The following is a 14,015-nucleotide window of genomic DNA, read 5'->3' on the forward strand; positions in this document are numbered from 1 at the left end:
CCCACTCTGTCTCTGTGAATCCTTTCACCCCCCACACCTCTGGCCTGTACCCCAGCTCTTGCATGCATAAATAAATAAATTTTTAAAAAAAGAAAGAAAGAAGAGATTAGAATGCTACTGAAGTTAAGAGTAATAGCATTAAGATTCTAGAGTGTGGAGAACCTCAGAGTCAAACTGATAATCGAAAGCCAATATTTGCTGTGATCATTTCTGACTCTGAGTGCCATCAAGAGGTTGATCATCTTGGCTTTTTTTCCAGGAGAAAGCATTGCTGTTAGAAGCAACAGAAATAAGCATGATGTTGTTCATTTGTTTTTAAAGTCCTATATGGTTGAAGTAACAAAATTGCACTTGAGATTTATCAAACGTGTGATCATTTTTTCCTGAAGATATGTTCCAGTGTTTGAAACTTTCTGGCTAGGGTTTTAAAATACTATATATGGAGAATGGTGACTTGGCAGTCTTTCTGGAGAGTTCAGGTTGTGCCTAGGAAAAGAGCACTGAAGAACATACAAGGAAGCTAGCAATTCTGGAAAGTGAAGCCCTCGAAACTGAAACTATAATTTTATGAGAAGCAGAAGAAGTAAATAAAATCCTGAATTCATTATTGATTAGATAATGAGGAACAACCACTCGATGAGAAGAAAAGATAAATACCCCTTGGGGGAAAATATATCACTAGGCACTTGCACAATTTTCTTACATGCTATTAATTAATGATGTTAGAAGTCAGGACAGAGTTTACATGATGAGGTGTGTTGCTAGTGTCAGAAAAGTAGTTTCTGGGGTGCTGATAGTATATTTTTATGGCTCTGAGCTTGTTATATATGTACATTCATTTTGTGAAGTTTCATTGATTTTCTTTTAAAGAAATTGTATGTAATGTAACTATGCTGTATTTCATTTAAAATCTTACTAAAAATCATTATGCATAAATCAATTTTAGGTCCAATAATTCCTATGCTCAAAGTCAATATATTCTGGAGCTTTAAAAACTCTTGAGACAGATATTTGATAGAACAATTAAATTGAAATATTTTTAAGATTTTAAAGATTTATTTATGCATACAAGAACTGGGGTACAGGCCAGAGGTGCTGGAGGGTGAGAGGATTCACCAGAGACAGAGTGGGGAGCAGAACAGGCAGATGGACCAAAAACACTGCTGAGGGGAACAGCAGGTGAGACAGGAGAGGTCTGCAGTGCCACATGGGTATCTCCCTGAGCAGCCAGGGATTGAACATGCCCTGCACAGGCTGCAGAGAGCTTCAGAGTGCCAAGCTCAACCTCATGAGCCACCAGGGAGGCCCAGTGTATTTTAGCTTTAAGTCATATTCTCATTTATCAAATAAATCTAATTGTTGTGTTATATTATTTTAATGCATTTCATTTGCTAGTTTTCATTTAAAATTTTGCATAAATGCTTATAATCATTTTTGTAATACCTTCAAGTTTTGTGACTTCTAAAAACAAGTTGATGTTTCATCTTTTCTGAGGAGAGGGTCAGGAAAAAAAATCTAAATATTCAAAATATTGTTTTTTTAATATTTAGATAGACCAGGTCTCCCCTGGTGGTACAGCGGTTGAGCGCTGGGCTGCGAAGCTGCCTGTAGCCTCTGCAGCGCAGGTTTGATCCCCAGCCACCAGCGAGGGTCCTACATGGTGTGCAGACCTCTCCTGCCGCCACCCGCTGCTCCCCTCAGCAGTGTACTTCATCAGTCTTCCTGTTCTGTTCCCTGCTCTGGCTCTGGTGAATTCTCTCACCCTCCCGCGCTTCTGACTGTACCCAGTGCTTGTATAAATAAATAAATAAATAAATAAATGTTTAAAAAAATATTTAGGTAGACCTCATAAAAGATAAGCTTAGCTAAGAGACTAAGTGGATGGATTACATTGAATTGTTCAAGCCTAGCCACTTGGTTCAAGCCTAGCCAACAGAGGCCTAGTTTCTGTTTTATTTCAAAGCAGCTGAACCGAGAGTGAATGTAGGCTAAGGAAAAAATGCCAGGCTTTTCTGCCCTCCCGCCATTAGTATAGATGACAGAACCCTGCAGTCCTGAATGCATGCCTGATGGCGGGCACCTGAAGTAGGGTGTGGGCATAGGTAGATGGGATTCACCTGGGCTAAGACTGGGCTTTTAAGGGTGGTGTCATGGGGATGACAGGAGAAGTTGAGAAAGAAGCAGCAGAAGGAGAGAGGAGAGAGAGAGAGGAGAGAGGAGAGAGGAGAGAAGAAGAGAAGAGAGAGAGAAGAGAGAGAGAATGCCAGAGAGCCCAGATAGAGTGAAGATTTGTTGGGGGCTGGAGGCCTGCCAGCCTCCCAGTACCCCTGCCTACTTTCTACCTGGTAAACACCAATAAAAGCCTGCAAAAAGCCACTGAGGACTCTGGCTCCTCCTTTATCTGGTCTGCTGGAATCATAGAAAACCTGCACTGTGGACTTCCTGACCCCTACAGTGAGGAAAGAGTTTAGTTACCAAGAGGAAAAAAATGGACTTGGTTTTATAATCAGATGCTCAATGGCTAAATGGATGAATATCCACTGTAAATACTCCAATTAGCCTTCCATTCTTCCTATATCATTAACAAATATGTGTATTGTTGACTTTTTTTTATTATGTGTGACTTTATGATTTATAAGAAATGTATATTTGGTCACTTAAAAATTTCTCATATATATTTGGTTTTCATCCAAGTTTCTTGGTTTACAGCTCCAAAGATTCTTGAAATACATCGAGTGGTAAATGTGATATCGGAATCTATTTGATCTCTTGTCCTCAGTTCCTGAATATTTTTTGAAGCCATACTGGTTAAACAGATGACTTGGCATTCATAATAATCCCCGATCTACCACAACTAGATTTATGTTAATGAGATAGCTTAGGTTAAAAGTTGGTTGCCAGGGTTGGAACTTACAGCCCTGCCTCCTGGTCTCTTGAAGGTTAAATCAGTTGCCGATACCCATTAAACAATTATGCAAATATAATGAAGTCTTCATAAATATTTAAAAGAGGAACAAGACTTGGAGAGTCTGTGTTGGTGAACACCTGGACATGAAGGAGAATGAGGTGGTAGGAGAGGAAATGACAGCTTCATATTGTCACCATACTTTGTCCTATCTCTTCATCTGACTTCACTTGTATCCTTTAATACCCTTTATAATAAAACAGTAATCTAGTTAGTAAATGTGTTTATTGAGTTTGTGTTCCACTCTAGAAAATTAACCAAACCCAAGGAGAAGGTCATGGAACCCTCTGATTCATAATCAGTCACTCAGAAGCAGAGTTTGTAACCTATGATTGGCATCTGAAGTTAAGTGAAGTCTTGTGGGACTGAGTATTTCATGTGTAGAATCTAATGCTTTCTCAGAGTAAATAGTTTCAAGAATGTTTTTAATTATAGGTCACCCAGCTGTATCTGATAATTGTTTAATTGGTTGTTATGAGAAACCTCCTATCATATTGGGATTGCAACCAGAATCAATTTATTATCATGATACTTCAATTTTCCTCTTTATTTTAAATAGATGTTTTAAATCACACTACTATTTACACAATTTCTTTTATCATACAAATAAGTTTGAAGTATTTGATTATAGACCCTCACCCCTGTGTTTGTATTCAACAACTTCAACTTACCATCATAGAATACATGTGTAGGGTAAGGTAAAAGTATCAGGCTTTTCTGCCCTCCGTCATTAGGATAGATGACGGAACCCTGGGGTCCCTAATGCATGCCTAATGGCAGGCACCTGGAGTAGGGTGTGGGCATAGGAAGATGGGATTCACCTTGGCTCATATTGCACTTAAAAGGTCGACGTCAGAAAAAGAAGAGATGCCAGAAGAAGACGAGAAGCAGTAAAAGCAGAGAAACAGAAAAGCAGAAGCAGAACCACGAAAGAGCAGAGCAGCAGAGACCACCAGTGAACACTGGGGAGCCCAGATAGAGTGAAGACTTGCTGGGGGCTGGGAGGCTTCCAGCATCCCGGTTCCCCAGCACCCCTGCCTGCCAAGTACCTGGTAAATCCCAATAAAAGCTTGAAAAGCCACCGAGGGCTCTAGGACTCTCTTCTTTACCCTGGTCTGCTGGATCAGAAAACCTGCTCAGTGGCCCAGTGTGCCACTACAACATGGTAGGTAGAAGTATGTCCCTTTATGTTTATCCATATAAAAATCCACAGAATTTGTATACATGTTACCTTCCAGGCAAAAGAGACTGTGCAGAGGTAATTAGAATATATACTTTACAATGGGGAAATTCTCCTGAATTATGCAGTGGATCAAATATAACCCTGAATCCTTAAAATGGAGAAACATTTCCTGAGAGAGATGACATGGATGGAAAAAGAAGGAATAGAAATCTGAGCATGAGAGGAACTTGATAATAGGACTTTGAGAATGGAGGAAGAAAGTTTAGACAGTAGCCTCTGGGAAGATTCTAAGTCAAGAGGCAGCAAGGAAACAGGGCTCTGCATCCTACAATCTCAAGAAATGGAATTCTGTTAATAGCCCAATTAAGCAGTATGTGGAGACTTCTGTTGAGTTCCCAGAAGATAAATGCAGTGTATACATACCTTGATTATTGCCTGGTGAGACCCATTTTGGATATCAGGACTTCTAACCTACAGAATTGAAAGATAATAAATTGGTTTTTCAAGTCCCTGAACTTGTGATAATTTGTAATAAAAAACAGATACAGAATACTTTATATGGCAAGTTTAGTAGAACTGTGCACGTCTATTACATTTCTTGGAACTACCACAACTAGTCTCTTAGAGATTTCAAATACTCATAACCTATTTTAATAAGTGACTGTTATTTTGTGTATTTAAAGAAACTATAATTTAATTCATTTCATAGGAACTAGAAAATTCTAAATTTATACTGTTTTTATTATAAAGACATATTGCCAGCTCATTCTTAGTGCCTATGTTGATTCTAGATTATATAGGACATGCTTAATTTCAAAAGCAATGAATGCAAGAAGATTGAAAAAAATGTTTTGTGAAAAGCAATATTCCTTATTTTAATATCCAAAATTATTGGATATGGATCCATTATGTCTAAGTACAGAGAGTATTTTAATCATGCATTATTTAATTGTTAAAGTTGCAAAAATAGTGTATGACTCTTAAGGGGAAAAAAGAGAAAAGAAGGGAAGGAAAGAGAAATTTTAAATTTAATAGTTTTCATTTTGCATCGCTAAAAACTTAAGGAAGGAAGTTAATGGTTAATCAACACAAATTTAATGCCTATCATTTTAAGTGTGACTAGGCAGTTATTTTTAATGACTGTCATTATCACAACCTCTCTGTCAATATGAGGTCTATAACAGGCAATACAATTCTCTCTTAATGTGATACTTCAAAGAGTGAGTGACTATAGATTTAAATTTCTGATGAAATCCATTTAGATGATGGCTCACAGTATTTAATAATCTGTTTCTTTTTGTATTTAACATGTACCTAAATGCATCATTTTTATATAGGTCATTTATTTCTGGCTCCATATATTTTACTTCTTGTCAATCTATTATTCATGCCTCTATCTGGTGAATAATTCTCTACTACACTTAACTCACTTAGTAGACTAAATGCCCTAATGATGTGAAAGAGTTAATATAGCTCTTATGCATCTAATTTAATACATGAGAATGACTTGGGTACTCATGATGAGCTAGCTCACTATATCTTATGGAGAATCAGTCATCTTGAGAAAGTAGCAGTTAAATGCACTTTAATTTGGATTTTTGTTACAAGTGGGAAGTTTTAAAAGTGCTGATGAATTAACATTTCCATTTGGAGTCAGAGTTAATGTTTGGCTATAGGCTAATGTCTAGAGTATATTTAAGGTACTGCCAAAGCAGATGTAGATGTAAGTAGGAGCAATTCATGCATCTGATGGATGATTGGACTAGATGACTTTAAGGTCCTTTTTAACTTGATAGTACACGCTTCTAAGCATATTAGAAATCTAGCCCTGGAACAAATATACATGAGCAGTCACACTGTAAAATAAGAGCACAAAAAGGGAGCTATAAAAATAACCAGAGTATGGGGGAAGCAGATGAGATTAAAAATAACTTTGAAATGCTTTAGTTTGTGTAATGACTAGTGGTTTCCAGGTTTTCAACATTAGAACTGGTTTTGACAATTTTATTATCTCCTAAGATAATTAAAAACTATTATTATCTCTTTAAAAAGTATATAAAAACAGAAATGACTGTGGACATAGTTAAAAATTGTGTGTGTGTGCTTCATTGTTCATGCAATCAGTAGACTAGGATGTGTGTGCATATGATTTTATAGAAATAAACTTGGGTTCCCATAGGAATCCAGGGCTACAAATTGTGAACCACTTCTTTAAAGTATCATATCTTAAGTATAAGAATTTAAGACCTGAGATTGTCTCATTAGAAGAAATTTAGGTGAGTCTGAAATCCCCATCTGACATGGAAATTAATAGTATTAGAAAGAATGCACATCAACAGAAATTAACTAATATGATGTGTTTGTTGTAACACATTTGCCAGCAAGAAGAGTTTCATGCTAAACTTCATAAAAATCTTAAGAATCATTATTTTACAGATGTCAAAAAAATAGAACAGAGAGGTGTTAGACAATTTGCATATAGACAGATTCAACCTCAGTCTATCTGTTCCCACATACTGTGTTTCTTGCATTAAATGCTGATGCATATGACACACAGCAAAGTATAACCAATATTATAAAATCAACATAAATGTGTTGGGAAATTTATCTTACTTGTAAGCACTTCAAGTTTAAATTGACATCTTCAGTATTTTCAGTGAGTGAGACTTTTGACATTTCTCATAAATTTTGACATATAATCAGATGGTGAGAATATTTTCCATTTTCTTTCTAGTAATTTCTTTGATAAAAATATGCCACTGGGGATCATTTTACTCATTAGCACATAATTACAACAATACTGTAAAATAGGTAGTAGTTTTATCTTCATTATACACATGAAGATTCATTCAGAGGTTAAATGAGGTTAAATGATATATAGTCTTTGGAGAGAAACCAAAATTTGGGCTCAAGTAGTCTACTTAATTATTTTTTCATTGCTTTAAATTATTATTTAGAATGCTTAAGAAAATACTAAAAATATGCATAAGAGGTTGCTTGTGAAGCAATGAAAAGACCTGGTTTTCCATAAATCCATTGATCACTATCTGTCTGGGCAATAAAGGGCAGCATAAACAAGTTTTGTTTGAGTTTATGTGATTTCATAATAAACAATGGGTAAAATTTGAACTTGACTTAAATCTAAATGTAGAAAGGCTTGGGTTTTTTTGGGTTAAAAATGGTGTGCATGACAACAGATGTGTGAAGTCTCGTTCTTATTTGTTTGGTCATCTGTGTCCACTGATCTTCATGCTTTTGCTTCCCTACTGATTGGTGAAAGAATTGCCACCTTTTTCTCTACTCTGTGGAGATAAATTAATTCCTCTCAAATGATATTCTCACTCCCAAAGTCTATTGCTCTGTGATTATAGCAATGTTCCATATTCCCTTTTCAGCTGGACAACACATCTTTATCTGTAAGGATTGCTACACAAGATGCTAACCTGATTTCAATCTCTAGTAACAGAAAGGCAGGAACACTCCTTGTCTCCTTTGGATAAGGAAGATTTAGTATTTTGTATATAGAAAACAAATTGACCTTGTAAATACTATAGTTAGTTAAACGAAGAACAAAATTGAATGCCAGTTTGCACTAAAAATGGCCTGTCACCTTCTGAGATTCATCTAAGAGTAACTGAGGCAGTTGTACAATTGTTAATAGGTTCAACATTAGGTTATTGCAAAAATCTATTAGCAATTACTGCCTTTATTATCATGCTTATGAAAAGTGTTGAACTTCTTGCTGGGTGCACAATGTACTTAACATTCTACAAGATATACTGAACATTGATTATTTGTGTGTATATTTTTTCGTGTAACTTTTAAAGGTAATATTGGTTTACACATTGTATGTTATTCAGGCAGAATCTCACCTCTTCAGGTGTAAGAAACTACACCATGCCCATCACCAAGGCACCCATAGTCCACAGGCATTAGTGCCTTGTGCTCATTCCCAATTCTCTTCCCCTTCACCCTCTGGTAGCTTTAGTTTATAAGTCAAATTTCTAGGTTTGATTTTGGTCTGGTGTTGTCTGATTCTGTCTTGTTTCTGTATATTACACTTGTGAGCAAAACCATCTCTTTTTAACCTGTCTCTTTCAGGCTTTTTATGCTTAGCGTAGTCTCCTTTAGTTCTATCCATGGTATCACAAGTGGCAAGAGTTCATCTGTTTTTATAAATGGTAGTATTGCATTTTCTTAATCCACTTGTCCTACACCTTGGACATTTAGATTGCTTCAATTACTTGACTTTTGTAAATAGTGCTGCAATGAACATAGGTACCCCATTATGTACATACACCAAATCATCCTAATCCATTCATCCGTCTTTGGGCACTTAGGCTGTTTCCATAGCTTACATTAGTCAATAGGGCTGAAAGGAAGATGGGAGTGCATATACCCCTTTGAATTAGTATTCTTGTACTTTCTTAGTAAGCACCGAGGAGTGGAATTGCTTAATCATATGGTAGATTTATTTTAATATTTTGAGAAACCTCTATAATGTTTTCCATAGAGGTGGGATCAGTCCTATATTCCCACCAACAGTGCAAAAGGGTTCTACATACTTAGCAATATTTTGATATGGTCCTTTATCACAGGTGTGAGATAAACCTCATCGTGGTCATGATTTCTATTTCCCTTACAATGAGTGATGATCAACATTTTTCCCTGTGCCTACTGGTCATCTGTACATCTTTGGAGAAATGAGCATTGATAAATGTTATTTTGGTGATAATGTTATTTTGGTGATAATTTTGGTTATTTTTGTGATAACTAAGCAATTGTTCCAAACATCTTGTAATTCGAGGCGTAAATATCTTAGTGTTAACCATTAGCAATGTTTCATACTGATGAAAATAATGGATGTTTATAAGTATTTATTCTAGGCACATTTGCCAGAAATAGCTTCAGTTTTTTCCCATGTTTATCCATTAGCACTAAGTAAGGCTAAATAATTTATACTATTTTATTTAGAAACTTCTGCCTCTCCCTATAGAGTATACATCTTTACAGTCTGTTAAAGAAGTTTTCACTTTCACTATTTAAAAGGCATTAAACTTTGCCTTGCTAGGTAGATTTTGTAACTAACAATACGCAACTTCCTTTCAGTCATATCAGAAAATAAGTGATAAGGGGGAAACAATTAATTGTTATAGTTTCTGGAATTAGCTGGCCTGAAAATGTGTAGTTAATGGTCAGCTGTGGCTTTTTGCTAAACAAACCCCACTCTGTTTTTAAATAACTACCATAAGTACCAGCAAAAAAGTACCATTTTAAGTTCAATGCCCACTCAAAAGTTTGACATCTTACACTGTAACATAGTAAACTGAAAGCAATGCCAGTGTCTTAAATATAACTTGTGAATAATGGTGGAGCAAAATGACATTTAGAATCCTTTAGCCAAATCAATCACTTAATTTCCAACATCTCCATTACCTACTACATTTTAATTAAAATAATCAAAATGGCTTCTAAGTTGTTCTTAGCTATCAAATAAACCTGAAATTTTATTATTTTTTAAAGATTTATTTATTTATTTACACAAGCACTGGGAATAGTCAGAAGTGTGGGAGGGTGACAGATTCCACCAGAGCCAGAGCGGGGAGTAGAACAGGCAGACTGACGAAATACACTGCTGAGGGGAGCAGCAGGTATGGCAGGAGAGGTCTGCGCACCATGTGGGACCCTTGCCAGCGGCTGGGTATTGAACCGGAGCTGCAGAGGCTGCCGGCAGCTTCTCAGCCCAGCGTTCAACTGCTTTGCCACTGGGGAGGCCCAAACCCTGAAATTTTAATGCCTAAGTTTACATCTCTGGAGGATTTCCCTTTCAAGTGATTTTTTTAAGATCTTATCATGTGTTTTTTTTTCAGTAAAAACATAGAGCTCCCAGTGTCATTGTAAGGTTTTGAGCAAGCTAGACAGTAGATCAGAGGTTTTTCAACATCTCATTTTGAAATGATACTTATAACTTTTTTTTATATTCCACTAACTGGAACTAGCCATACTTTTGTTTTCTGGTCATCCAGGAAAGAGAAGAAAAGTGAATAATAAGAGCTTCTAATTGCTAGCATGACTGTAAGGACATCATTTCTAGTTATGAGATACAATTGCATATGATATTTTTGTTTGCTGTGAAGTAGGCTTATTGGTTTTCCCAGCCTTTGAGCTCACAGAACTAAGTTCAATAGAATTAGGACATCTCATGAACTTCTTTAGTCTACGTAGATCCTGTTAATTCCTAGTTATTAAAATGCAAATTCTACTTTTAAGATTCTTCTACTTTCAATACCATGGGAAATAGGTGATGATGGACTGACCTTTTCTAGTAGAAAATTCACATGAAAAATGATTTCAAATTATTGTATATATTATGTATAAGGGGAGCGAAGAGATGTTTGTGATCAGGTGATCATTAACAATTCATATTTGATGAGCATGTATATACATATTTTCTATCAGTGAAAATTTTACTTGCATTATATAAAAAATTTTGTATATGTAAGTATGTGAGCATTTTTTACTAAAGACAAGTTAGGATGATTAAGAGAACCCTTTATCACCCTTATTTTACAGAGAAGAAATAGAGTGAATAGGATTTGAAAATGTAAGCATCTTAGGTTCATCAGCATTTATTTCTGGTGTTCTACTTTTAATATAATTGTTTTAAGATTAATATGTACTCTTGATATCATTTTTAAACTTAAGACTTGGCATTCTCATTTGGAACTGCATTGTCTAATAATTACCCCCCTTGGTTGCTTTTTTTAAACTCAGCAATAAACTGCTTACTTTTTTTTTTTTTTTTTTTTTGGTGGGACCCTCGCTGGCAGCCGGGGAACCAACCGGCATTGCAGAGGCTGCGGTCAGCCTCGCAGCCCAGCGCTCAACCGCTGCGCCACCAGGGGCGAGGCCCTAAACTACTTACTTTTAAAGTATTTACTCCATATTTATATCCCGAATAGTTGACTTATATTCTCCACATTAAACTCAGCAGTATTATAGTTATGCATGAATTTAAAATGAGGGGAAATAGAGACATTTTAGTTTGTTTTAAAAATAAAATAAGATTATTTTGTATTTTTTAACAACAAATAATTTCACATTATTAGCAACTCAGGAAAAAAATATATAGAATGCTTAGTAAGACTTTTCTGGAGCATGAATAGGATAACATCTGTGATTCTATAACAGTAAAATAGACTTGGGTCTTTTAAGGACTTATAAGATAGGTTAACAAATACTCTGACCACTAGACAGAAATGAGAAATTTAAGAAAACTTTTTCTTCCTATGACTAATTTTTTATCAGAACTTCTTTAGTTCTCACAACTATTTTTTTTTTAACTGACTTGAACTGTTCATTTGCTTAAAAGTTTGAAAGGATAATCAGCTTAAGGAAAAAAAAAAGTCCCAGATCAATAGCGACTTTTATTATTGCATCTTAAAGATGTATCACAAATAGGTCTAAGAAATCATCCATTAACTTGCTGCTCTGTAGCTGGACAACTTAAATCTTACTCATCAGCTTGCTGAACTGTTCCCTTTTCAGAAACATAGATATCATCCAAAAATTTCCTGATATCCTTGTTTTTAACTGTCGTGGCTTGCTGAATCAAAGCAGCTGAATTTGATACAAGTTCAATGTCGTTTCCTTCAAGAATCAATTCATCTTTCTGGGCTTGAGATACTGAACAAGCAACACCTTGTCTCATCTGAACCCTGCGAATGTATTTTTCACCCAAGAAATTTCGGATTTCAACAAGAGACCCATTCTCCTGAATAACAACGTTGATAGGGAAGTGAGCATACACAGACCTCATCTTATAACAGAAGCCCAGTATAACACCCTTGATCATGTTCTGTACATGACTACAGATGGTGCGAACAGTAGCCAGTTCCTTTCTATTTCCCCACCATTTGTCAACCCGGAGCCTCTTCTTTTTCTTCCCAAGCAAACTGAGTTCGACATTGATGTGATTGAAGTCCCTCTGCAGGGTGCCTCTGGGGCCCTTCACAATAACAGTGTGACCCTTCAGGGATATGTCAACATTTTCTGGAATGTCGACAGTCTGATTGCTGAGAATGGTCTTCATTCTCGCAGTAGATGCAGCAAAGAGCTAGTTCTCACAACTTTTATGTCTAGTATTACTTTTCCATGACCAGTTCCTTCAAAGCATGGAAAAATCCAATTTTTAGAGTAACAGGTATATTTGTGCCCAGTATGCTAATTACACTTTTTAAACCTTATCTTTTGTAAAACAAGTAATGGCAGTCACAGCTACTTTTTGTTCAAATTGCCAACTTTTTGTAAATCCACATCAGATGCATTTGAAGCAAAGATAATACATTAAGGAACTGATAAAGGAATGAGCATATTTGAAAACAAATGGTACTGAATGAAACTTACTGAGAGGGGGAAAAAACAAGAACTTAAATCCAAATTACTTATTTTACCGATTCTTTCCTCCCCTCCTCATTTCCTCCTTTCTTATCTTCTTTTCTGTTCTCATCTGCCTGCCTTATTCCTTCCTTTGTTATTTCCCTTTTTCTTTAAGCACAATTATTTCTAGAAAATAAAAAGTGAAACCCTATCAAATCTGAAGATGACAGATTTGATAGTATTTAGCTGTGTGTCTTCTATAAACTGGGCTAGTCATTATTAGCACAATGGTGTCAAGAGTCAAAATCATTTCCCTACCCCCAGAATAAACATTGTCTAGTTTTAGTGAATAAGAGCTCATAAAAAGATTATGTTTAAGACTTTGTTCCTTTTTATTCAAAAGTACATCCTATGTAGCTATTGATATTAATTTGCGATAGCATATGGGTCTCCCTCTACACCTCTCATTTAGTATTTGGCATTAGAAAAAGCTGATAGCCATTCATTTTTAATATTACAAATTATAGTAAGATTTCTTCTCAAAGTAACACACACACACACACACACACACACACACACACTCTATAATTCATTCTACTCAATTCATTCTACTAGAAATTTTAGATCCAAGGGTTTTGCTGGCTTTAATCCTGTTGGATAATTTTCTCTTTTGTTGTCTTTATAGTGCACACATTTTTATGTTCATGTAATTAAATCAAATCATGAAAACATGTCAGCTTATACTGATATTTCATGAGGTGATTTGGCATGGCTTCTCAGATAATACCAGCACAAAACAAAACAAAATTCTGCATTAAGTTGAATGAAGCAACCCATAAATATACCCTAACACACATGCTCATAATTGATTGACTTTCTCTTACTCCATTTGCATACATAGGTTGTTTAACCGGTGTGACTGAATCTTACCAGAAATTAGATATAGCATGCTGTGTTTGAGCTAAAGTATAAGAAAATTATTGTAACAATACGTTTCTTTCTATCCATTCTTCCATTTCTAACTCAATTCTCTCAGACCAAGGAAAATATAAAAATAAAAGTTAAATATCAGAAGTCATATAGGGATCTAAGACACAAGAACTCTGTATTAAGGATAATTATTTGCACCAACAAAGATGATGATTCTGGGAATATAGGGCACTAGAACATAACTTTATAGAGATGAAAATAGAAGTTAACTCAGTAATAAAGTCTTAAGATACACTATTCTATCATTATCACTGTGGCAAAAATAAGAACCAATTTCAATAACAGGGTCAAAGAAAAGAAAAGCAGAAGGAAAATTAAATGAACATGACAATTAAAAATAAATCTTATTTTGAATGTTTACACATAGAACATTCTTAATGATGACACTCTTTGTAACTGAATCATGATGCCCTACACATCTATGACAGAAAGGCTCTGATAGGCTGATCTTTTCAGATTCCATAATTAGAAACAAGGAGCAAACAGAAATTTCCCAGA

The 14,015-nt window shown here is 35.5% G+C and overlaps 1 protein-coding gene across 1 annotated transcript; it reads right to left on the reverse strand.

The window, feature by feature from the left end:
* Positions 1 to 11,574: 11,574 nt before the first annotated feature.
* LOC119261044 (60S ribosomal protein L9-like) lies at positions 11,575 to 12,248 on the reverse strand. Its single transcript, XM_037530264.2, has one exon. It carries the CDS (start codon positions 12,238 to 12,240, stop codon positions 11,662 to 11,664), a length of 579 nt encoding a protein of 192 aa, XP_037386161.1. The 5' UTR covers positions 12,241 to 12,248; the 3' UTR covers positions 11,575 to 11,661.
* Positions 12,249 to 14,015: the final 1,767 nt, after the last annotated feature.

The sequence above is a fragment of the Talpa occidentalis genome, unplaced genomic scaffold (genome assembly GCF_014898055.3).
Source record: "Talpa occidentalis isolate TD23 unplaced genomic scaffold, MPIMG_talOcc4v2.1 talOcc4.6, whole genome shotgun sequence".
Taxonomy (NCBI): Eukaryota; Metazoa; Chordata; class Mammalia; order Eulipotyphla; family Talpidae; genus Talpa; species Talpa occidentalis.

Coding starts and splice junctions, on each gene's coding strand:
- LOC119261044 (XM_037530264.2), bottom strand. CDS start 12,240: ATGAAGACCATTCTCAGCAATCAGACTGTCGACATTCCAGAAAATGTT.